This window comes from Telmatherina bonti (genome assembly GCF_933228915.1).
Source record: "Telmatherina bonti genome assembly, chromosome: 1".
NCBI classification, from domain to species: domain Eukaryota; kingdom Metazoa; phylum Chordata; class Actinopteri; order Atheriniformes; family Telmatherinidae; genus Telmatherina; species Telmatherina bonti.
In genome coordinates, this window is record NC_136619.1 from 11,503,871 (window position 1) to 11,529,824 (window position 25,954).

At 37.7% G+C, this 25,954-nt stretch overlaps 1 protein-coding gene across 2 annotated transcripts in view; it reads left to right on the forward strand.

Annotated features, from left to right (window-relative positions):
- LOC306756308 (myocyte-specific enhancer factor 2A-like) overlaps nt 1-6,542 on the forward strand; it is a 77,791-nt gene extending 71,249 nt beyond the window's left edge. For both annotated transcript variants that reach the window (XM_079241034.1, XM_079241035.1), the window contains exons 8-10: nt 1,500-1,626; nt 2,269-2,371; nt 5,074-6,542. In XM_079241034.1, the coding sequence (XP_079097160.1) occupies nt 1,500-1,626; nt 2,269-2,371; nt 5,074-5,416 (573 nt within the window). In that variant the 3' untranslated portion in view covers nt 5,417-6,542. The remainder of the gene's footprint in view (nt 1-1,499; nt 1,627-2,268; nt 2,372-5,073) is intronic.
- The last annotated feature ends 19,412 nt before the right edge of the window (nt 6,543-25,954 follow it).

Below are 25,954 nucleotides of genomic sequence, written 5' to 3' on the forward strand. Positions count from 1 at the left end.
TCTGTTGTTCATAGTAGATGTGCAGATGTGCCACAGACCGCACAGGGAGTTACAAAAGGTCACGGTCTCCAGGGAAACCTTTACTAACAGCATAGTTTCATGCATGTACTGCTTTTCTTTTCACCCTCCTTTGTGCCATCAGGAGCGAATGACATCGTTCGGGGTGATGTCATCGCTGACATTAGGAGGCAGGATTGTCATCAGCTCAGAGCAACAAAACTTTTAAGTTTTTTGTGAATGTATGTGAATATGTATGTGTGTGTGTATATATATATATATATATATATATATATATATATATATGTGTGTGTGTGTGTATATATATATATATGTGTGTGTGTATATATATATATATGTGTGTATATATATATATGTGTGTATATATATATGTATATATATATATATATATATATATATGTGTGTGTATATATATATATGTGTGTATATCTATAAATATATATATGTATATATATATATATATATATATATATATATATATATATGTATATATATATATATATATATATATATATATGTATATATATATATATATATATATATATATATATATATATATATATACACATATATGTATATTATATTATTTTATTTTTATTAAAGAACTGATTTCTGAACTAGAACCATTTATATTTAGTAATATTGAATACAGCTGGTGAAGTGGTTATCTTTTAGCCAGAGGGTTACTGATCACACATGTAAAGTCATGCTTTGTGGAACCTTGATTATGCTGTAAGTGTGGAGTATTTACTCAGCTTTATCAGGTTTTTGTCCAGTTGGTGGACATTAAGAGCAGATGCTGCCAAGCTGTGCCAAAATGGGCTTTTTGGAGACGTCTGAACTGTCTGCACCGAAACTTCTCTCATGTCTTATTTTCTCTGCCTCACACATCAGAAATCGTTTTCACATATTTCATCATAATCTGGTTGAGTTAAGAGCACAGCTGCAGGCCTGAAATGTGTTTTATCTGTGCTATTTGTTTAAATTTCACCAGTAACACGTACACTGAACTGTTCTTTTTACTGTGACAATCAGAATATTCCAGTGTACTGTGATTGCAGAGATACATTCATTTCAATGTGGGTATTTACCTTTAAAAACAGACTTGTACTTGTTTTTTTGTGGGGAAGTTTTGGGGGATTTCTGGAAGATTTAACTAGAAGAAAAACATTTACTTTTCCTCTTGAATTTTTCAGAAACTCTTTATCTGACATTTAATTCAGTGTGAGAAACTTAAAGAGGAAATGAAGTAAGAAAATAAGCAAATAAGTCAGGCTAATGTAAAAAATGTTCACTCTTCCTCCAAAGAAAAGCTTCTTCCGCTTCCTGTAAAACTAATCTGTTCATAAACAAGTCGCTGCTGACATCATGTGGTGGGAACAAGTCATCACAGATCCAGACATACTTCACAGTTCCTCGCTTTCCTCTGAACAGGCACGAGACTTTAGACTTCATGACATTTTTATTGATTTATTTTCCAGAGTAACCAGAGGCTGAGCAGCAGCCAGTCCAGTCAGCCTCTGTCCACACCAGTGGTCTCCATCAACACACCCAGCCTGACTCACCAGGGTCTGGTCTACTCCAGCATCAGCTCCGCCTACAACAACGGTACCCAGATGTTTAAAGTTGTTGTTTAGTTGTCTGTAGCTTTGCAGAATAAATATTTTTTACATAAATTTGTTCATATCTTTTGCTACTTTTTGACAAACCACAAATGAAACATAGCAGGTAGAATAAAACTTGGGAACACCTGCCTCTCTCTATGGACTCACATGAAATACAAGAAAATAATAAACAGAAATAAAAGAAACATCAAGAGTTACATTTTCCTCTAAAACATAGAAACTCATTTTCTCTTTTTAAAAAAAAAACTTTTTAGTAAACAAAACAATAGTCGCACAACTTTTCAGATTAACATTATCAATGAATTCCAGGATTTAACACCTGCAACAGAAATACACATTTATTTTATGGTGAATCGAGCAAATTCCCAAACAGCTGTACTGTACTGTAAATTTATCGTCTCAGTCACCATAAATATCAGGTTTTGTGGTCGGTGGAAGGTGAAAGTAGTGGGAATAAAGCTGTTTTCACACCAGGCAAAAGAAAAATCCCCACTAAAACCAGAAACAGCTGCTTATATCAGACTTTGTAGGAACAGGAATGTTACTTTGGTCTGCAGGAGCAGTCTGCAGTATCTGACGGATCCTTTCTGAGATCATCCATGTCAACATGTTGTCTCTCCATCAGATTACTCCCTGAACAGTGCTGAAATGTTGGGCTTCGGCTCTGCTGCAGGCTCCTCTCTAGGCTCCATGGCAGCGTGGGAGCAGCACCAGCTGAGCTCTTTAGGGTGAGTACTGGACACAATTAACCTTCTTCCATCCTGAATTTCCTGCTTCTGTCTAAAACTTCGATGTGTGGGTAATGTGTGGAAAAGATGGAGTTAATCAGTTGTTCAAGCTGGGGGAGGTAATGTTGGGGAGCTAGCAGGATGTGAAAGTGGCGCCCTGCATTGGCTCCTCCCTCTCTGCTTTTGCTCTAGGCGTGATCTGAGGCTTTTTTCTTACCTTCACCAAGGAGGTTATGTTTTACCGGCGTTTGTCTGTTTGTGTTCAAGATAACTCAAAAGGTTATGGACAGATTTTGATCAAATTTTCAGGAGTTGTTGGAAATGTAAAAAGGAAGAACTGATTTCATTTTGCTGGTGATCCGGATCACCGTTTGGATCCAGGAACCTTTTAAAGACCGTGGCGAAGGTTTGGACGCTTTTCTAGTTCGCAGCTTTTTCCACCAATGATTTTCTCTTTCTCGGCTGTTCAGCAGGAGGAGGCAAAGAAACTGAACCGAGTTGGGAAATCCTTCCTGCATTTTCTCAGCCATGTTTGCCTTCAGAGTTTCTTTTTCACTACTTTGTATTTTCATCCTAACACGCTGTTTATATGCAGGGTGTGGCTATCAGGTATGCGCTGCTGGAGGGGGAGGAGGGGAGCCGGGAGAAATGCTTGTAAAATATAACAAATGACAAACTTCAATTCCACCCAAACGCTTGGATTGGTCAGAGTTTTTACAGATTTACAGTAAACTGAGGGGTCTAACTATATTTCTTATTGGTCATGATTACTAAATGTATAGACTACTATCAGGACGAGGAACCACTTCACCCAGAGTAAAATAATGTCTCTGAACAAGATTACTTACTCCAGCTTTAACGATGTAACTTGGCAAAGAAAACTGCACATGTTCTCACATCCTCCTCATAGAAATAAAAAACTGCATCACAAACTGTGTTTTTACTGTAACCATGTCTACAGGCCGAACCCTGCGCAGTGATTTCAACACAAAACCTTTTGTTGCCTTTTTGTGTCACTCTTATTACATTTTCTATGGATTACGGAGACGCCGTCTCAGTGGCAGCTGCTGCAGTTTCATCCTGCACCACAGTACGACAACAATCGAGTTTTCTCATTTGGATTTTTATTTAAAATAATTTAAAAAAAAACACTGTGCAGGAAAAGGTGTCGGTGTTTGTGAGGATGATGTTGATAAGCACTGAAGAATATCTCCAGGTTTTGGAAATGTAATTCACACAGAAGGTTAACCTCCAGAGGTTAAAAGTGAGGAATTATGTGAAAGTGGCAAAAAAAAAAAAGCAGTTCCTCCCTCATCCACTAGGGGCTCCAAAACAGAGCAAATCCCCATAGATGCCCACCTTCTCAGCAGAAATAAACATGTTTACAGCCTGGTACAAAAAAACCTTTTATGTTAATAGATCAGGTTTGTTTTCATGACAGCTATTTTCAAATACGTGATTATCTGGCAACATTTTAGGGGAATATTGGCGATTTATGGAGACGGACGTCTTACTTTTCTCAGTGAGCAGCAGTGCTGCTGTAAGCTCCGTCCACAGAGTCGTAGGACGTGCTTTTTACAGTACCCTGCTGTAAAAAGCAGCAGACTTTTCAGTACCTTTCTCTGCACTACACCTGTCTTTACACTGCAGCCCCTCCCAGCGACAGAACAGGAGATTTTCACCTGGATTTTACTGTAAAATGTGGATTGATAACCAGACTGGGATTATGTGTTTTTTTTTTATTAGAGCCAGTCATTGAGCCTTTTGCAAAATAAGGAAAGAAGACAAAACTATTCTGATTCAACTTGGAAATATCTTGGTCATTCTGACTCAACTTATCCTTGATTCAGTGACACAAAAGCAGGATAGTGGAAAGTGTGACATGTTTTAAGATAAGTTACCTTACTGTCAGCTTCTGCTAAGTGACTGTAGAATAGAAACATATAGATTTATTCTGTGGGATCAGCCTGCTCCAGAATTTCAGGATCTAGTTAATCTCATCCTTTATTAGAGTCAGTGATCAGAACAAATGGAGGCCCCGCGTGGTTTTTACATTCAACTAACTGGTATTATTTGAAGACATGTGATCATTAATGTAAATAATTTTAGATAAGTGATTTTTGATGACTTTACAAACACTAGGTAGTTTACACTTTCCACTTTGGAATATGTATAAAATATACAATTCATATAAATATACAAGAGTAACATGATGTTCCTTTATTAAAGCAGGATTATTGATATTTGTGTTTTAAAGCCCTTTACACATAATGTTGCAAATTTACAACAAACTGCTTCTATCCTTCTAAAATATATATTTTGTATTTAATCAACATATTGTATTTATTCATTTTTTACTGTTATGTATAGTTTATTTATTTGATTTCATTCTGGTCTTTTTCTTTTTTCCATTTTTCCCTAATTTTCTTCTTGTTGATTTTGTTATTATAAACTTGTAAATAAATTTAGAAATAAACTAATTTCTGCAGATTTTTATTACTCTATTTAAAAAATGTCATTTTAAGCTTTACATAGTTTTTTGTAACAGTTTTTTTTTTTTTTTTTGTACAGCTGTTTAAATGAATGAAACCGAGCAGAGCTTCTTTTCTGTCCGTGTATGAGGTTATTTCACCACCAGGTGGCGCTTTGACCCCTCAGTCTGGTTTTAAAACCCTTCCCCCCCCCTCTCTGTGTCTGTATAGGTCAGGAAGCTCTGATCTCTCCATCAACACCAACCACAACATCAGCATCAAAGCAGAGCCCATCTCGCCACCACGGGACCACCTCAGCAAGCCTGGATATGTGACTCAGCGTCACGCCCCTCCTCCGCCTCACTCCTCCTCCTCTTCATCCACCCGAGCAGAGATGGGCAGGTCTCCCGCAGACAGCATCAGCTCCTCCTGCAGCTCCCAGGAGGGCAGCAGCGACCGGGAGGAGCAGCAGCAGCAGCGGCGGGCGGACCTCCACTCGCTCCCCGCGGGTCGGTCAGAAGGAAGAGAAAGCCCCACGGTGAAACAAATGCGAATGGACAACTGGGTGACATAAACCCTGAAGTCATATGACCGCAGCAGCAGCAGGATGGAAACTGTTATGCAAATGAAATGTGGATTAATTGACATGTAATGTTAACATTTCTTTAAATTATCTCTCTTGTTTTCAGTTTTTTTTTTTTTTTGTTTTTTTTTTTAGCTGAGTTGTGCAACATTAATCTGAACTTCTGAATTTGTGCTTTCTGAAAGTAACACAGAAACATGCGGTGGATCCAGCTGCAGCACCATCATCACCATCATCAGAAGACTTAACACATGAAGCTGGGTACACACAGGAGGATTTTTTTTACTTCTAAGGAGATTTTTTCTCTGTTAGAGATCCCACATATGATGAAAATAAGAAGCGTTTTGATCATACTGTATGTGGTTTCAGCACAGTACACGACACACAACATGATTCTGTCCCACAGCGGATCTGGAATCTCACATCGGATCAAACGTGATTTAACAAAACAAAGCAGAAGTCATGGTGACAACCAGAAACAGAAGAACCGCAACGACTTGGCGGAGACATTGATAAAGATTCTCTCTGAAGCGCACCGAGCTTTTACGTCCACCATGCTTGTTTCACCTGCGTTCTCGTTTCCCCGACAGCTCGCTCTCTTTGTGGCCTACGTTCTGTTCCACGTAACAATCCACGACTCGGGAGTCGTCAGCTTTCCCCACACATGGCAAAACTTTTGGTTGTAAAGATGGAACAAGCTGATTGTCAGGACAAATTAACACACCTCAGACCTCAGACCTCATTTTATAGGAAAATCCTGTAAAACTTCAGATAATCAGGCGTTTGGGAAGAGAGAAAATCAGGACAAAAACAGCTTGATCCTTATGTGTGTACCCTGCTTTAAAAAAACAAACATCACTGCCAATCTTGTGATTTCATGTCCTTGGTAGCGAAACGGAGACTTCCTCCACTAGATGTCAACTATTTCATTTCTGAACTTCTCAGGGTTTGAAACGAGTCCAACATGAAAGCAATACTCCCTCCACGTCATCGTCTCCGTTCTTCCTCTTTATAAAAAAAACCCACTTATTTATATCAGCCAAAGCAGTATATTATTTTTATCTTTGTTTTTATAATGTGCACAAAATGACACAAAATTACATTCAGATCTTTAAAACGAAAGCCATAGACACTTGTTTGTGTGTATGTGTGTGTGTGTGTGTGTGTGTGCACAACCGAAATGTCTTTTTGTTTTTCTGTATATAGTATGTTTAATATATATCACTTCTGGTGTGACCACACAGTATTGTCTGTTTTACAGAACTACATGTGTGGACGAGCGTCTCCTTTGTCATCCAGGGTCTGATGAGTAAATCTGTTTTGTGAAGCACAGCATCCTGCACTCTCTTTTAAAAACAACAACAAAAACAGCTTGCTAAATTACAGTGCATATTTTTAGGTTTTTTTTTTGTTTTTTTAAAATAAGAAAATAGTGAAATATTTGATCCTCTGAAACTATTCCAGGCTACAACCAGAACTGTACTTTTTGTAAACGCTTATTTGAGACCAGTTTCTGATTTTGAAGCCATGCTGTACGCCAGCAGCAACAAAAACTGTCCAGTTACATCAGCAAGGGTCCAGTAAATGTAGCCCAGTATAATACCTGTCCCACAACAAGTCTTTTATTCAGGAAAAAAAAACACAATTTGGGTGAAAGCGACAGGATTTTAAAGAGTACAAGTATGTACTTATATAAAAGGTGACCTGATGACCTCAGCAGAGATAAGTCTGAACTGATAATGTGAGCTGAGATCAGCTTTGTTAAGGGGAGGACAGCTTGTGCAACACTGCACAGTCATAGAAACACTGAACTGTGACTGTCTGCAGATTGTCTTGAGTCACAAACTCCCACACCGTATCGTGATTGTTTCACAGAAGCCATCACATCTGCACAGGAGAACTGATTGACGAGGAAACTTAGACTTTTTGCCTCATGTTGAGTATATTAATTGTTTAAGGTTGTACATTTAAATAAATATCCTCAGCATGGCGTGTAGATGGTTGACAGGACTGATGTCGTTGCAATGAATGAATCCATAAATTGATTCTTTATTCCTTAGAGAAACTTTATTCCAGTTAGTGCTGATCCGCTGTGGCGGCAGGAAATGATTAAATGTGAAAACTGGAACATGTGGTTTGATGCAGCGTGACAGATGTGGTAAACTGTGCAAATGCTGCAGAACTAACCTCAGCGTCTCCACTGAATGAGGTTGATGAGAAACGACTCAACCATGAATGTAAACTGAAAGAGAGAAAAAAGAAAGTTGTTTGTGTAGTTTTTTTTTTCTTTCTTCAAATGTTTGGAGATAATTAAAGTGTGAATGTATTACAGAGAATCAACTCAAGCTATGAAGGAGACATCTTCTGGCTAGCTGATCAGATTATTTAGGTCCCAATGATCAGAACTATAAAGGAAGAGTAATGGCCACGAAAATGCTAAAAAAAAAACAAGCAAAGTACAGACCAACCTCAAAGTTGCAGTCAGAATTTACACTAAGAGACCTCGGCTGATGAGATCGCTGTTGCCTTTGGATTGTTGTCGTTTGACGACAGGAGTCACTATAAAAGAGAACTATGTATTTCACTGAGGATAAACTGAGACAGTCGAGAATTATTTGAGCTAAATTTTGCTGCAAGAGGAAATATGTCATCAGGGAGGGGGTATGAATGTACAACCCATGTGCTGATGCTAACCCACATTGACTGATCATGTGAAAAGATATGTCTGTTTTCTTTTTTTTTTAAGTTTTGGGCAGAAATGACTAATTATAAAGCATGCTAAGTTTAAACTGTTGCATAAACAACCTTCTATTGGTTAATCCCTTAATCCCTAACCGGACTCAGAAAGGGCTTAAAAAAACTACCGATAAGAACAAAAGAACAAAAATAAAACACGATGAGGCATTTATTTAAAATTTTTACTTAAAGTTTAGACTCCAGTGTTCACAAAACAAGATAACGTTTATGTTGGTGCAAAAGGGAATGCTGAAGGATGATTTTATTGCTGAAGGTGATCAGTGGCATCTTACTGCACGGGACCATTAATAACATAACTTCTGTCAAACGGGGAAATAAATAGTTTGCCACAGGTATGCTGTGCTTTACTAAGGTTTAGTGACAGACACCAACGTTTGATGCTGGGAATAGATTCTGGGTAGCTGAAAACACATAAAAACCTTACAGTGATTTTTCATTCATTTGGTCATTTTAGATATAAAAATGTAGCCTAAAGAGTTAATACTTATGTCAGTCACAAATGTCGTGCTATCTTATAATAATTAGGTCTGACAGAGAGGAATCCACACAGACCTAGGTCTCATTCACAAGTAAATAAATGTGCTGCTTAGTTTTTACAAACATGAGACCAGGCATCAGAAGAAATGATAAGATTCAGATGATTCTTTGGACTACAGAGTAAGTTATGTAAGAAATTTTAATTAATATTTTATTGATGGGCATGTCTGTAAAGTTAAATGACTTGTGATTAATGTCATGGTCCAAATTAGATCAGATTTTCACAGAAGTCACTCAGTTAAATGTGTGTCACGAGTTTAATTTGCTGCGATCACTCAGATCAAATAACTTCTCTGTGCTTTCAGTCCTAAACAGCCCCCGTTCAAAACGATGCATAGTCAGATTTTAGTGTGCGTTTGAACTATATTCGCTTCTTATTTTTTAACTATAAACTACAGTTCTGCCCATATTTATTCATCCCCTTTCATTAAAGAAGGAAAATCAGATGAAATTGACTAAAGTAATAATAAATAAAAATTTTATATAAAAAAAAAAACATTACATTATTTTCTAATTCTGGTTCAATTGAAATATTTTTTAAAAATCAAACAAATAAGACGATTTATTACGTATTACATCAGTCATAAACTAATATTTAGTTGAACAATCCTTTAATGTTTCCGCTCCAGTCAGGTGTTTTTTGTTCCTCTCAGTCAGACTTCTGCACCTGTTGACAGGTATTTTGTCCCTCTGTTCAACAGAAAAGTGCTCTAATTTGTCCAGGACCAATTTGGGGTTTTTTTGTTTTTTTTCTTTCTTCAACTCAAATAAATTAAAAACAGCGTCTTATATTACTAAATTATATTTTTGTAAATATTTAGTTATTGTTCCTTTTTTAAGTCTCCAGAGTGACTGTTGTAAATTCTGCCTTTTCTTTAATGAAAGGGGATGAATACATATGAGCACAACTGTACATTGCGTTTTTTTTGTACAATAAAACCAAAACAAGTGAGCTGAAGTTATTGCAGCTTACCGGAAGTGGTTGACTTAAAAACAACTATATAATAGTGTCGGGAAGATTGAACAAAACCATTTATTTCAGATAATATAAATATAACTATATCCATCATATCGTTGTGATCAAGGCAGGATTATCCAATGGGCCGTATGGGCACGGGCCCAGGGGCCCACATAGGGAATACACCAGCAGTTTGGACATAAAACAAAATGTATATAAAAGCCAGGTAGTTACACCACGGTGTCTACCTTATTGCTACTGGTACCACTGGCTGAGAGATGTTAGAAATGTAGTTACACAGTGTATCATTCACAATTTTCACAATGTTGCGGTGGGGAAGGGGGTCCCTGGAACACAGTCTATGGATACATCAAAAAGTGTAAAAAAAGACAAAACAAAACAAACAAAAGTTATTTTGAAAGATCGCTTTGTGCGGAAGGAAGCCCGGAAGTGCTTTTATTGTTGAGAATCAGACGAGCAGCTCAGCTGAGCGGCTTGATGTTTGGTGCTGAGGGGGAGAAGAGGAAGTCTTTTGGCAGATCAGAGCTGCGAAAAGACCGATGTCCTGACCTGCTGCTGTACTTCCAGATGAAGACTAACCTTGGCGGCCATGAGGTGAGCTCGGAGCCGTCGTCTGGGGTGGGGGGGTGGGTTGCATACAGGCAAGACGCACAAAGTTACCTGTGCGGTACGTCGAGGTGCGTCTGGCCAGGTGAGGTTTACAGCCAGGAAATGGTTATGAATGTTATGAAAGGCGCAGTTTTCGCTGTTTACGCGTGGGAACCTTCCACGAAGATCCCGACGAAGTGGAGTCAGTCTGCAGCTCGCATAGTTTCAGTAACTTTTCCTCTTCTGTGCGTCGTAAAACGGCATTCATTGGCTGGACTCACCCCTCCGTCCCCCTGTACTATCATGTGTATATATATATATATATATATATATATATATATATATATATATATATATATATATATATATATATATATATATATATATCAAAATGTTTGGTGCTTTTTTTTGTTGTCAACAGCAGCCATAGTTCAGGAGTTAATACAAATGCATTTGGCAGTAAGTGAACATTTCTGACATACTTGCAGCCTTCAACTCAATCTGTTGGTTTCCTTGTATAAGTTATTATGAATTGGCTTTCATTATGTTTCTTTTTTACTTGTCTGTAAAGCGTCTTGAGATGGCATTGCCGCGATTTGACGCTATATAAATAAAGTTAAATTGAACTGAATTGAATTGAACTGAACTTTCCTCATGTCAAAGTGTTTGAACCACAAACTGAAGCTGTTTCAGGAAATGTTTCTTGTCTTGTTCTGACATGACAGGACAGTGATGTACTTGTCCAACACCAGCTGGGAGGTAAAGCAGAGATGATCCTGCACAGCTTTACTACTGCAGCCTACATCAGTTTAAGTTCAAGTTTATTTATATAGCACATTTTTTTTACAGCAGCAGCTGCCCAAAGTGCTGAACAGTAAAGCAACAAACAACACCGTACATTAAAAAAAAAACAAACAAACAAACAAAAAAAAACATCTGGACACAAAACAAAAATCTAAAATAAAAGTTAAAAAAAAATTAAATACACAAAGAAAAAGCTCAGGTATGACCAAATGCCTACGCAAAGAAGTGGATTTTAAGGACAGACTTAAAATCAGAAACAGATTGAGCAGCTCTGATGTGAAGGGGAAGGTTATGCCATAACATAGGAGCAGCAACAGAAAAGCCTCTATCACTCCTGGATTTTAGTCTGGCCAATGAAGTAAGAGTTGAGAAGAGGACCTAAGAGTCCTGAGTTGAGCATGTTGATGTAACAACTCTGACAAATACCAGGGAGCCAAATCCATTTAAGGCTTTAAAAACAATCAATCAAATCTTGTACTGGGTCCTCAAACTAGCTGGAAGCCAGTGCAGAGAAGCGAGCACAGGGGTAATATGATCATAGCGTCAGTATTTGGTGTAGGTGTTTTAAAAGTGATCATTTATGATTTATGTTGTCAGGGTTGGGAAAATAAAAATTAAAGTAATTTGTGCTAAATTGTAGAGGATGCAGTCAGCAACTGCTCTGATGTTTAACAACGGATTAACCCAGTATCATTGTAAAATGCCATCATCCGTTGGCTGTGGTCGTTGGGGCTTTTTGTGAAATCACTACATTTGTTTTCTTCCCAGTAGCAGTGACCTCATTTAGGAATGAAAGTAGAGTTGCAGCATGTTTGTAAGTGTGTGGCTTTCTTGCAGCCATGCTTGTGTCAACTTGTATAGGATGCTGTTTGAGTTCTTTACTTTCATTTACCTGTCGCACAACAGTCATGCATGTGTCAGCTGGCATGACACTTTGCAATGGCTCTTCACCTGCAGATTTCACAACAGTAGAAGTCGTAGTCATCTGAATATGTTGCTAATACCGATTATTAAGGAAGGATTGCCTGTGTGTAATGTTGACATGTTCCAAAGGAAATAGCAGTTTCAGTAAAATGAGACTTCATTGAGCATGCAGCACTATTTGGTGTCTGCATTTCCACTTTTTGCTCAACTAGGTCAAGCCTGCGTGTATCAGTTACGGTAACGTCTAGCAGGGATCTTAAACATGGATCCACATCGGCCACAATTACACGGCTCCTTTTGTAATGAAGATTTTTCTGCTCTCTTCTTGTTTAGCCTCTTTATGAAAAAAAAGTGTGTACATCAGGATTATCAGTCAGGGGGAGTTTATAGATATTTTATTATGGCTAGTCTGGAATACAATTTACAAGGAATAAAACATGTCTGTTTTATTTTAGTTTAGTTTGTGTTCATGTTTGCATTGCATAAATTTGGCAGTATTAATCTGGATAGTTTAGATGGATATTTTTGTGTGTTACATGTACAGGAGGTTTAGCTCCTCTGGCCTGAATGCAACCAACACAATCCATTGTCATATTTATTGTATGTGTGTATTTAAACACTTTTTCCATCATTCTTTTGAACTTGACATGAAAATTGTTTAACATTTCTGACCTCTGCATTCCTGCTTGTTTGTTTATTTATCATGACTATGGAAAGGAATCCTGTTTCCTTAGCCCGTGTCACTGTGACAGATAAGTGGGTAGAAGTAAGGTCAGTGTGAAGGTTTCTGGGACGAGGCTTTCTGCAGGATGAATTGACTTTTTCAGCAGCTCCTTGAACTGGGCTGCACTCTGATTTTGTCTGGCAAAACAGGGATGCACTTTTATGTAAAAGATGCAATAAATGCATTTAATTCAAGCCTAAACTGGCTTAACTTTTGACTCATATTTGAGTTTTATTCCCATTTAGAAAGTGGGATTGAGGCTGATCTGATTGCAGTCTTATCTGTCGCGTCCACAGTAACTATCTTGAATAATGTGCTTGCTCTGCTGCAAGGCCACCTGCTTGTTTATCTGTGGTTCATGGTAAAACAGACCATGTTCATGGGAAGTGGACTGCTACTAAAATGCTTTCAAGCCCCATTAATCCACACAGTTATTTACCTCAACTAGTTTTTTAGTCAAATCTCTGGTTTATGCTATTTCCTCTGTGAAACTTCAGTGCTTATTGTAGTCTTCTTTGTCATGTAAGGGTTCAAAGCTGAGCCGTTGAGATTATTGGGACTATTCAGAGTTAATTATTGATGTATATGGTCTTTTTTAAGACTGCAGAGAACTGTGTAAAAGTGTGCTGTAATAACTATGTTAGGATGGTAAAGCTTCATGCACAGAACACATGCACAAAGATGAAGGCTAAAAACTTATTCGAATATGATCTTTCAACATATACATATGCCTTTCATTCTGCTGTCTGAGTGCTTCAACTTCTACCCTTTTATTCTTTACCGAAACATAGTTGGTTGTCTTGTTTGCTGTTACAAAAGGACAGCCCTTTAGGCCAACATACTCACTGTTTGGTTTGCTTTAATTCTCCTCTTCCAATGTTACATGAACTGGTTGAATTCAGCGGTAATTAAGCCACTTTTAGTTCTGCATTTGGGTTTCACCAGCTCCTGCAGGAGTTATGTCACTCTTCGGGTGGTGAATCTGTTATCTACACAAGCACCTCCTTGTTCAGGTGTTGCACAATGAGAGCTCTTTTTCTTCAGAAAATGACCATCCACTGCAGAAAATAATTGACACAGTTGCTCTTACTTTGAAAAATCTGATCGTAGACAGCCAAAACTTAAATTTCCATATACATTTTTTAAAAGTTAAAATATTGCTGTGTACAAATATGCAGATGTTGAGCTGCTTGAGCCAAATAGTCAAGGTGCACCTAGAGGCCTAGCTGGCATGAGGATATCCTTCTGTTACGAGACGTCACCATAGCAACACATTGATCAACTGATTCAGATCAGCTGTATTTTAATAGCTGAATGAGAGAAATGCGCTATAACCCTAACCCTAACCCTAAAATTCATCGTTCTTCCTTTGCATTATAAGCCAAAGGAAGTGAAGGTGGTTATTTGTTCCTCTGTGTTGACCCTGCAATAAGGCTGCAACCGTTTGTCAACAAAGTCGACAATGAAAATTCATGGTCGAGGCATCACGTTATAAACACCCGTAACGGCTTTGCTAATAAAACGCTGCGCCAGGCAACTTAACACCATTAAAAAAAAGCAACATTTTTTCTTTTAATTGGATTTTGAGCAAAATTTAAATAAAATAGTAGTAATATTTTAAAAATAGTAGAAACATTTTTTTTTTTTTAAACAAATTTGTATTTCTTTTTTTGACAACACTTGCTAAGTATGCCAAAGTATTGGCACTATTTCGTGTTGGCCTCAATGTACTTTTTATGCCAAACAACCCCTGTCAAGCTATAGCGCATTTCTCTCATTCAGCTATTAAAATACAGCTGATCTGAATCAGGTGATCAATGTGTTGCTATGGTGACGTCTCGTAACAGAAGGATATTACGGTAAAAACGCCAAACAATGTATGCGTATACACGGAAATAATGCACACCAGTTTGCAACAGAATTATACAACGAGATCATCTAAAGACATTTATATATCACATATATGTTGAAATGCACATACAACAAGTTGCCCAGTAGGCTGATAATTAAGGAATAAAATCAGGCTTCTACAAAAACACATTTAAATGCTAAAATCAGGTTTATAAACAAAAGCTACTAAATATCAGATTTTACTAACAAATTTTACTGAAAAGAAATATCAATAAAACGATGCAGCAATAAAACACATTCAAAACCCGGATCCAGGGGCTATTTGTTTCTTTATTGTTTAAAATAGCCTACTTGTTCATTACATTCGGTACTGGCTAGCAGCTAGCTGGAGTCTTCTTCTGCTTATTGGAGTTTGTTGAACAGCTGACACATTACCGCCACCGAGTGGTGAAACACTGCATTTGCATTATAATTAGCTTCTCTTAGACAGCAGTGATATCTCCTCAGTCGATGAGTTACATGGTGAGGCCTTCATGGCTGAAAGCTCAGAAACAGGTGCAAAACTGAAAGGTTTTAGCAGCCCTCTAGGTGGTGCTTGAAGCCCAAGCATGCAGAATACCTTTGTTAAGAAGAACTGACGCAGATCATGGGTGGAAGCAAGTGTGTTGGTTTACTAGCAGGCTAGAGCAGAAGAGTGATCACAGGTCCAGTCACAGCAGAAATGAAATATCTATGCAGTCTCTATCCTCTTTGTTAGATCCACCTGCTCTATTGTTTGTTAAACAAATATTTAATCAGCCAATCACATGACAGCAACTTAATGCATTTAGTCATGGCATGGTCAAGATGATCTTGCTGAAGTTTAAACATCAGAATGAGAAAGAAAGTGAGGAAGAAAAGGGAATTTAAGTGACTTTGAACATGGCAGGGCTGTTTTAAGACTGTTCAGAGTATTTCAGAAATGGCTCGACTTACATTTTTTACACATAACCATCTCTAGGGTTTACAGGGAATGGTCTGAAAAACAGAAACCAGCAGCAATTGTCTGGACCAAAATGTCTTTCTGATATTCAGAGCAGAATGGGCAGACTGGTTGGAGAGGAAGTGAAGGTGGTTATTTGTTCCTCTGTGTTGACCCTGCAATAAGGCTGCAACCGTTTGTCAACAAAGTCGACAATGAAAATTCATTGTCGAGGCATCACGTTATAAACACCCGTAACGGCTTTGCTAATAAAACGCTGCGCCAGGCAACTTAACACCATTAACCAACCACAGCTTTTCCAAGCAAATGACGCAAAGCACCACAGGAAGTGCTGGGGGCAGTGTTGTCATTTTATGCAGCGTCTTTGTTTAAACAACGAAGAAGAAACTGTTGGCGGTGCAACCTATTTCCAAAGTTTGGGGATATTTCATGATAAACAAAGTGTCAAACAGGTGAAATGTGTGGTCTGCCACGCAGAGTTGGCGTACCACAGCAGCATGACAGTCATGCATGAGCATCTGGAAGGAAAGCAACCCCAGAGTCATGGTTTCCAGCGTTCCAGGATGGCAAAGTTAGCATTAGTGAGTAGGGATGTGCTGTTGTTACCTCTGCCAAAGAGGTTATGTTTTTACCAAGCGGCAACCTCCGGTTCGCTAAAAGTGAAGCCTATGCAGAAGTGCATAAAACTGCAGTTCCCGCTTCATCTGCTATGGTCTGGCTCCAAAACAGAACGAATCCCCATGGACTACCATGTTAAAAAGACCAACTTCACGGCAGAAATAAACATGTTTACAGCCTGGTTCAAAAATCTATTTTTGGTTAATAGGTCAGGTGTACCTTCAAGACAGCTGTAGGGGGAGTGAATTTTTTTCTAACTCACCCCTTTTAAAGTAGTTTAATCTCAAAGTTCGGCATATTTAGGGGCGTGTCCTTTTGATTGACAGGTGCCAATGTCCCGCTTCAAGTCAGAAGAATGTAGAACAACCGCGGTTTTTAGCTGGTTAACAACGTGACTTAGCTTTATCCATCTTACCTCCGTTAGCTGGTTAACTCCCCTTATCTCTGGGTTAGCTCGGTTAGCTCTTAGCTACAGGCAGCTCAGAGTTCGCTGAATGTCAATCATCCACCATGACGTTCACAGCTCCCCTCTCAGCTCCACCTCTTTGTCTCATAATTGTATTTTCCAGGTGAGACGACACGCATGCCTCTGCCAAGATGGCGACGGTAGGAACCGCCCACCGAGCTTCATTTCAGCTCTTTAGAAACCTATGGGTGACGTCACAGAGGCTACGTCCATCTCTATTTACAGTCTGTGGTTTTTACCAACGTTTATCTGTTTGTTTGTGTTCAAGATAACTCAAAAAGTTATGGATAGATTTTCATGAAATTTTCAGGAGTTGTTGAAAATGTGAAAAGGAAGAAGTAATTTTATTTTGGTGGTGATTCGGATCACCGTTTGGATTCAGGAATTTTTTTTAAAAAAGATTCTGGCCCTTGTTTACCTTATAAAACAGGCTTTTTCAAGATGTAAATAATCATTTCAATGCAATTCTACAAAAATGTAGATATTAAAATATTTATTTTGTTTTCCTTTTCCAGGCAAATTCTGTACAGCTTGGATATGACACTATAACTAAGTTTAAATGTTTCAAAATAAATTGGTAGTAAGCTGTTAAGCCTAAATTTAATATTCAACTGGTTCTGGAGTTCTTTTAACTTACTAAAGGACATTATGTTGTGACTGAATGGGAATCAGGGGGACATGCATATGATGCAAATGAAGAGAGTGGGGTAAAACATACTGGAGCTTGTAAAAAGAGCTGCTTCAACTGGAAGCACAGATGGTGGGCGTGACAGAAATAATCGTGACTAATCGAAAAAATTATTTTGAGACTAGTTGATGATTAAAATAATCGTTAGTTGCAGCCCTACCCTGCAACATGTTCAGGGTTTTCCCTGCCTTTTGCCTCAATAATATCTGGGATAGACTCCAACCTTTCTTCAACCTTGCTCTGGAATAAGCAAGTGTAGAGAATAGATGGATGAATTGATTGGTGATGATAAAAGTACAATATATAACCACTGGTTTCAACCAAGATGTGTAAAATTCCATCTCTGAACACATAAGTCCAAGCTTACCGCAGCAGAAGACCACACTGGGTGCCATTACTGTCAGCTAAGAACAGGAAACTGATGCCACAGTTCACACAGACGTAGTACCACCACAGCTTGGCTTAAACACCACAAACTACCTGAGTATATCTGACCATGTCCATCCCTTTATGAACACAACGTAGCACCTTCTTCTTCCAGTGGGATAACACACAATGTCTTAATGAATTCACTGTCCTCCAATGACCTTTGCAGTAAGAGGTTTTTTTTTCTAATCAACCTTAACTGATGACCAGTATGTGCTGCCAATATTTGGAGCTGATTCTGCTTTTGCGCCCTTTTTGTCCTAAAACTTAAGGTGTCAACTATGGATGTACCAGTATCGGTATCAGCTCAATACAAAGGGTCTGTACTCGTACTTGGTATTAATAAAAGTATACCGATACCACACTAGTCAAGCCAGTGCAGATGTGTTTGATGACATGCTTTGGACGTGTTTTAAAAGAAATAAATGCCTTGCATGTTAAAATGTGACATTTTTAGTTACACTAAAAGCTAGATCTTTGTTTTAAAACCACACATTTATAGTTGTATTTACGTAAAATGTGCCAAATCAAAATAAAACTTGTTGAAATTGTTAGATCTGTAATGTTATTATATTTGTATTGTTGAGGTAACTTCAGAAAGGATGGGTCATTTATTACAAACTAATGAAATCTTACACAGTTATAACAGCAATAACAACCATAGTCACAATAAATTTTCACATAAACAGATTTGATATCGGCAAATATCGGTATCGGCAGATTTTCAAGTTTCATATATTGGTATCGGATCGGAGCTCCCAAAGAGTGGATCGTTGCATCCCTGGTGTCAACCAGATCTCTGTCCAACGGAACAGCTTAAATTGGGATCTGGTGGAACAAGAGATTCTCATCATGAATTTGTAGCTGAAAAATCTGCAGCAACTGTGTGATGCCATCATGTCAGTATGCCAAGTATAAACCAAGCAGAGCTCTTCGATCCAAAGACTCTGGTCTGGACTCGGGTCAACTAGTCCAGACCAGAGTCCACACTAAACATGGAGAAGCAGCATTTAGCTGTTACATTGCAAACAAATGGAATGATCTGCCATTCATTCATTCATTCATTTTCTGAACCGCTTAATCCAATGAAGGGTCGCGGGGAAGCTGGAGCCTATCCCAGCTGGCTTTGGGCGACAGGCAGGGTACACCCTGGACAGCTCGCCAGTCCATCTCAGGGCCACGCAGAGACAAACAACCACTCACGCTCACACTCACTCCTATGGGCAATTTAGAGTAACCTATTAACCTATCATGCATGTCTTTGGATGGTGGGAGGAAGCCGGAGAACCCGGAAAGAACCCACACATACACGGGGAGAACATGCAAACTCCACACAGAAAGGCTGCTGACTGAACCAGTCCCCAGTCAAAGATTGAACAAGTGACCTTCTTGCTGTGAGGCCACAGTGCTAACCACTGTGCCACCGTGCAGCCCTGTGGAGATTAAACTTTCACCAAATGTAGAAACTTTTAAATCCAGGTTAAAAACATTTCTTTTCTCATGCGCCTATGTATGACATCTGCACAGTATCTTTTGATTATTCTGTTTTTAACTATTTTAATATAATTTATTATTTTATTGTGATTTTGTTATTTGGATTTTCTTTTATGCTTCTTTTCTGGAATGCCTTTAATGTTTCATGTAAAGCACTTTGAACGGTCTTGTACATTAAAGGTGCTATATAAATAAACTTGCCTTGCCTATGCAGCAAAATCTCTGAGGAATGTTGTTGAATCCATTTCACCAAGAATTAAAGTGCTTCTGAAGACAAACAGGGGTCCAGATCAGTGATAGCATGGTGACCCTGATAGCAAGTTGATACATTTTATAGGAAAAAAATATAATAGTGAATACTTTGTCATTATGGGTACTGTATAACAGAATCTATAGATAGGAACATAACAGCCTCTGAGATGTAAGGGTTATTATCACCTGAGAGTTTACCCACCAACCCAACGCGCAGGATGTCATCAGTTAAGGGATCATTTTTTGTCACATAGACGTTTTATGTTGCTGATAGGTGATACACAAAGCCACCACCTCTGTTGACATATGGTTTTCCCAGTTTAACATGGTTTCCTTCACTGCTCTCCTAAACCAGTCTTTCTGTGGACACACTGTTTGCCCTGTCCTCAAAGGAGTGTCTTATTTCTTTTAAATGCGGTTGGACAGCTGAGTGTTGACCCGGTGATCTGTGTTTGTGGACAGGTTGTTTAATCTCCCCACTGCACCTACATCACTACAGTAGCAGCCAGCTCGTGTTGGGATGTTTTGTACTTGGGATTAGTCGGTTTAAATATTAAAACATTGTTGTGTTGGGAGGAAATTCTTCTAAAGTCCCTTTCATAAATTTTGTTATTGGTTTCATCCCTTTAAAGAGAAAATATTCAGTCGTTTAGTTTCTTATTGGTTGTTTCAAATAGACCTTAGTGACACGGAGCAGCATATCGGCAGTATTTCACAGTAAATGACTCAGTGTCTGACAAACATCATTATACTGGCAGACATATTTTAAAACGACATCATGTTTTTGGCTGTGAGACACATGGATGGATGGGAAGAGCTCAGGATATATCTCCTGTAGGTTTATTTAGCGTAACTCTGACTTCTTCATTTTGAAGGTTTTTGTTGCACCAGAAGTGAACACAGGTTTTATGAACTTAAGATGAATATCAGCTTTCACTTCTCAACGTCTGTTACAGAAAAGCACCCGAGGGCTCATTCAGATGTTTTGCAGCTTTTTACTAAGAGTTCATGTCTGAAAATGACTTTTATTTCTCAAAATGTTCCACATCTGGTCTGACGATACCAGGCCTGACCCTTTAGAATCAGAAAGAACTGAATAGTTGATGTAAATAACAAGGAGGGAAAATGGGGAATTTTGTGGGAAATATTTTGGTTGCATCAAAGGTTTTGATGTTGTGTAAAAAGAGGAAATGACGAAGTGCAGTCTTGAAGCCAGATATTTAGCTGTTAGTAATACAAAGACAGCACATCTTCTGTTAAAGTTTACAGATTTTACAGACTTCTGAAAGATAAATTCTCTTGTTAAATATGATGAGAATTGGTCAGGGATACGTTTAATCTTTTTATTTACTTTTAATCTTTTTATTTACTTTTGGTGAAACTCATGAACCAAACATTGAAAGTGATGTATGAGAAAATCCACCTTGCCTGGATCCAAAGTAAATATAATGTGTTTGTGGATTTTGTTTGTGTTTCAGGGGCAGTGAGCTGTCCCAATGAGGTCAACATTAATGCTGTTATTAAATCAGTTATTTGACTTTTACTTTAACTTATTTTAGATTATTTAATTGAAATTAAGCTTATTTGAGCTTGTTTAATTAATTTTTAACTTATTAATTTCTTTTACTTTAATTTACATTTTTACTTGTTTTTATTTTAGTTTTTCTTTTAGTTTGATCTTGTTCTGTCTTTACATATTCAAGTTCATTTTTTTAAAAAAAATGTGCATTATTTGCTTGTATTCTAATTTTTTATTCATTTATATATTTTATCATAATTATTTTTAACAACAGAGAGTTGATTAACGATTAAAGGCAGCCTAGATGGTGATATTACACACTGACATGTCGGCAGATGTCAAATTCAAAATAGCTTTACTTTACTTTACTTTACTTCATTTTAGCTTATTTTGTTTCATGTAACCTTATTTGACCTTGTTCTATTTTCTCTTTGTTGATTTAACTTTTAAAAGCATTTTTTAAAGCCTAATTTACATTCTTCTTAGCTGTTTTAAGCTTATTTAAGTTTTTTTTAAATTTATTTTTATATTATTTATTTATATCACACTATATATTATTAATATTTTACCAACAGAGAGATGATCTGAATGATTAAAGGCATCCTAGATGGCGATATTCCATATGGACATGCTGCCAGGTATCAAATTCAAACCAGATTTATTTTATTTTATTTTATTTTAAGTTTACATCAGGTCATATTCCTAACTCATTTTTCAGATTTAATGTGAGATAACCCTTGATGCCAGTTGTTTTTACCTGCTCGGCAGCAGCAGATGCTCTGTTTGCTTTGCTGCATTTGCACATCAACTCACCTGCTGATGCTGTGGATATTTAACTGCAGGGGTGTTTGGTAAATTTCTGGAGTGAGTCTTGTTGATATTTATGTTGCCACATGCCATAACTCATGACATCTTCAGAATACTTAAGGACAAGCGTAAAAGCGGCTTTAGAGATGGGAACCTCTGTAAAAACTGTTCCTGTAGATCAGAGAAAAAAAGCTGAGGAAACGACATGGGATTTGGATCATGTGACTTTGACCCAGAGCACACACGGTTTAACCCATCCTAAACCATAAACTGCAGCTAAACTAATGGCCATGTACCAAAGCCATTATGTTGGAGTGAATAAAATGTTGCATTTGTGTACCAGCTCTCTGTGGCAGACAGAAGCGTTCACTGTAATAACACCATGCATGTTCATTTACCTTCATGCCTTATCTGTGCTGTTGGATCAGGAAGAAGGGAATAAAATGCACATTCCTTTTAATATTTCACTGAATGAATGCTTCTGAGTTTAAGATAAATCATTAAAAACTGCTTAATTTTTAACCGTAAACAGTGTGACCCTGATGTAATGATACACGTTTAGCGCATAACCAGGTTAGCGCTTGGCTTTAAAGTGGTGGTTCTCTCCAACATTTTGTAACATCTTCACTACAGTTTCTCAGCCGACACACTCATGCTGCGACAGGTCATGACAAAACATTATTTTAATTCATCAGCAAGTCATCGTTTGTGTAATAAAGAGAACCACTGTCATTGTACTGTTAGGCCATCGTTTTCCTCTTCAGTGATCCACCATCTAATCCTCATATTTAGGTCAGGCTGGAGAGTTGTGAATCTAGGCTACAGATGTTTAAAGTAATCAGTTTCCTCTTATTTAAAACAAAAACAACTATATAAATAAAATAATGCATTGTTTGAACATTTTTAGCATCCTCCAGGATGAACCTCATAAAAGCATCCAGAAATCTCCTCCCTGTTCTCCTTTTTTAAGCTGCCTTTGCAACCAAAAGAAAGTGTTTTCTGTTCTTTTTATGTGTTTAGTCTAAATTGTGTCTTGATTTTTCATTTCCTGCTTCCTTTCTACACTTCCCGCTACGAGCCATTAGCATCGCAGGTCACTGGCAGCCATGAAAGATAAAACAAAGTTTGAGCCTGATAAGAAGCTTACAGGAGCTGGTAGCTTTCCAGTATCGGGGGTTGTGACATGCACTGGGCAGGTCCGTCTGCTGTTTGCACTGCAGCGATTATTCAGCTCAAAGCTTTAGTGATGCATCATCTGCTTTGTTTCCCGGCTCTTTGTTCATTTAATATGCAGATACTTTATGCTGGTAAACCTGTAAATAAGCGACACCAGTGACTCAGCAACATACGCACACATGCATACGCAAAAGCTTCAGGAGGAAATCTGCTGCCCAGATATCTAATTTACCAGTCCAACTACCAGTTTTGTTTTTCTAAGGAGCCCTTCTGGTAAACATCCAGAAACTTAAAAAAAAAGCGGGTTTGGTTTGTGATGTTGTCTTTAGAAACGAAGCCTTATTTGACAGTCTTTAAAGAAGTGTGGATGTGGTTTTTTTTTTTTAGTTGTTTTTTTTTTAGGGTGGGTAGGATGTTTTTGTGGCTTGCTTCTCTACTTCCTCTTCCTCTTCTGCTTGTTTGTTTCTATTTAAACGCCACTATTAGATTTAAAATAAACACAAATTGAATTCTGGCATCGTAGTTTTTAGCTTCTTTGAACAGTGATATAAAAGCCAAATGTTTGCTGAGTTTACAAAACAATTTCATGAGTTTAGATTAAATAAATGCCTTTAAGTTAGGATTACAAAAAAAAAGAAGAAAAGAAATGGTTCATGGCACTATTTTTTAGTTTGATTGTGTGTAAAGTTGCTGTGGTAAAAACTACATAAACCTTAAAGGCACAAATTATTTAATGATCTTTTTCACATCTAGTATTTTACTTGTACAGACAGGATGTACAGGGATACTCTTTTATTTCTTTATCACATTTACCATTTTATCTTTTCTACCAAACCTGATTAACTGGTTATGTGAGTGGGTACACTGGTTTAAGTCCCACCTCGAGGACTGGAGTTTTGCTGTCTCGTTTCAGAACCTTCTCTCACCCCTCTTCCCTGACTTTTGGTGTTCCCCAAAGGTCAGCGCAAGGACCGATACTACTTACCCTGTATATGTTAGCTTTGGGACATGTTACACGCAGTCCTAATAATTTTTATGCAGATGATATACAGCCCTACATTTAAGAAAAGCGAGGCGTCTTGAACAGTGTTTTTCAACCTTTTTTAAGCCAAGGCACACTTTTTTTTCACTAAAAAAATCACAAGGCACACCACAAAAAAAAATGTTTTTGTTTTTTTTTTTTAAAGTCCATATTATCAATATAAAGTCAATCTCGTCAAAGCCTCTTGAATAGAAATCAGATACACACAGGAACAAGGAATTTTATTATCTTTCACTGGGGCCTGTATGGATGAACACAGAGCTATTTTTTAGACCAGTTAGGTAAAATTGAGTCATTTCTTGGGGCACACCTGGTAATCTCTCATGGCACACTAGTGTGCCACAGCACAGTGGTTGAAAAACACTGGTCTGGACTACTGAATTGTGTTGAAACAATAAAAACCTGGATGATTGATGATTTGCTCCTGTTAAATCTGGTAAAACTGAGACTCTAATCATAACTCCTGATAGTCTTGGTCCTCATCGTCTATGTTTTATTAGTTGTGAGGAACCTAGTTATTATGTGTTATTTGTGTTATTTGATCAGTCTGACCTGGAAATGCTCATTCATCCTTCATCTCAACCCACATTTATCACTGCAATTACTCATTAAAACATTCTAATTTATTCATTAAGTCAAACAAATGCTGTCATGTCACCCCCCCCCCCCCCCACCCCCACCCCCCCCCCACCCCCCCCACACACACACACACACACACACACACACACACAAGCACCAGCTCGAGACAGGATTTCATTTAAACACACACCATCACTGAAATGGACAAGCACCTTGGCATCTAACCAGAGTGCAATAAGCAAGTGCAAAGTATATATTATCTGCAGTATGTACAAGTATTTTACAGCTGTGGTCACAGTATACTGATTTGAGTACTACTACTACACCTGCTCCTATAGCTGATAACCTGAACCTGCTGTCTGTCCCACAGTTTTCAGGTGGGTGTGTGGGACACAGTTATGAGATCTGCTGACAGTGGTTCTGCCAGTATTACTTATGTACATCTTTTATAGATATTTTGTTTAAATTTGACATAATTTTATGCACTTTTGGTTTTTTCAAGACAAATCATCAAACTTTTTTTTTTAAGCACTTTTTATGCCGCAGTGCTTTACAAGATAAAACCTTTTTTTTTTTTCCAGTTTTTATGGATTTAACTATAAATCCCTTAATGATTTTATCTTTGAAAAGCTCTGTAGAAAGAAATGTTACTATAAAACTATTTCTAAAATGCTTATATGATATATTGTAATAGAATATTTCTATAATTTTATTTTCCAGTTTATAACATAGTCAAACTTGGTAATTAATGACTGTAAGGAATTCTATAACTATACCATTCTAACCCATGTATATACTTAAAAAGTGCTTTTAAATAGGTGTTTTCTTTAATAAACACTTATTAATATTAAGAACTAAAACAAATAACAGCATTGTAGTTAGCATTTATAGTTAGTGTTTGGTCTATTCACTGTAATTTACACAAGCAGTTTAATTAGCTCTCTTTTTTTTTAAAAATAATATGATGTGAAAGTGAAACTTAAAAGCACTGGGAATCTGACAGGAAAGGAAATGGGAGTAGAAATATGCATCAGGAGTCTTGAAGTAGTTACCTATTGCATGAAGGTTTATGGATCAATGCATTCTCCCTACTTTTAAGTGTTGCCAAATGAATGCTTGTAGCTCGTGCAAAGTAGAGCAACACAAACAGAGATGTAGAACGATGGCATGTTGGGTAAATTTAAATTTAAGCTGCATCTGTTGAGGAAACTGAGTCTCTGTACCGTCTTAAAACCTTTATTGTAAAACTAATCTTTTTGTGCTGTGAACCAAAGTAGGCATTCACTTTCTGACATGAGATTTGGTTGTAAGTAAGT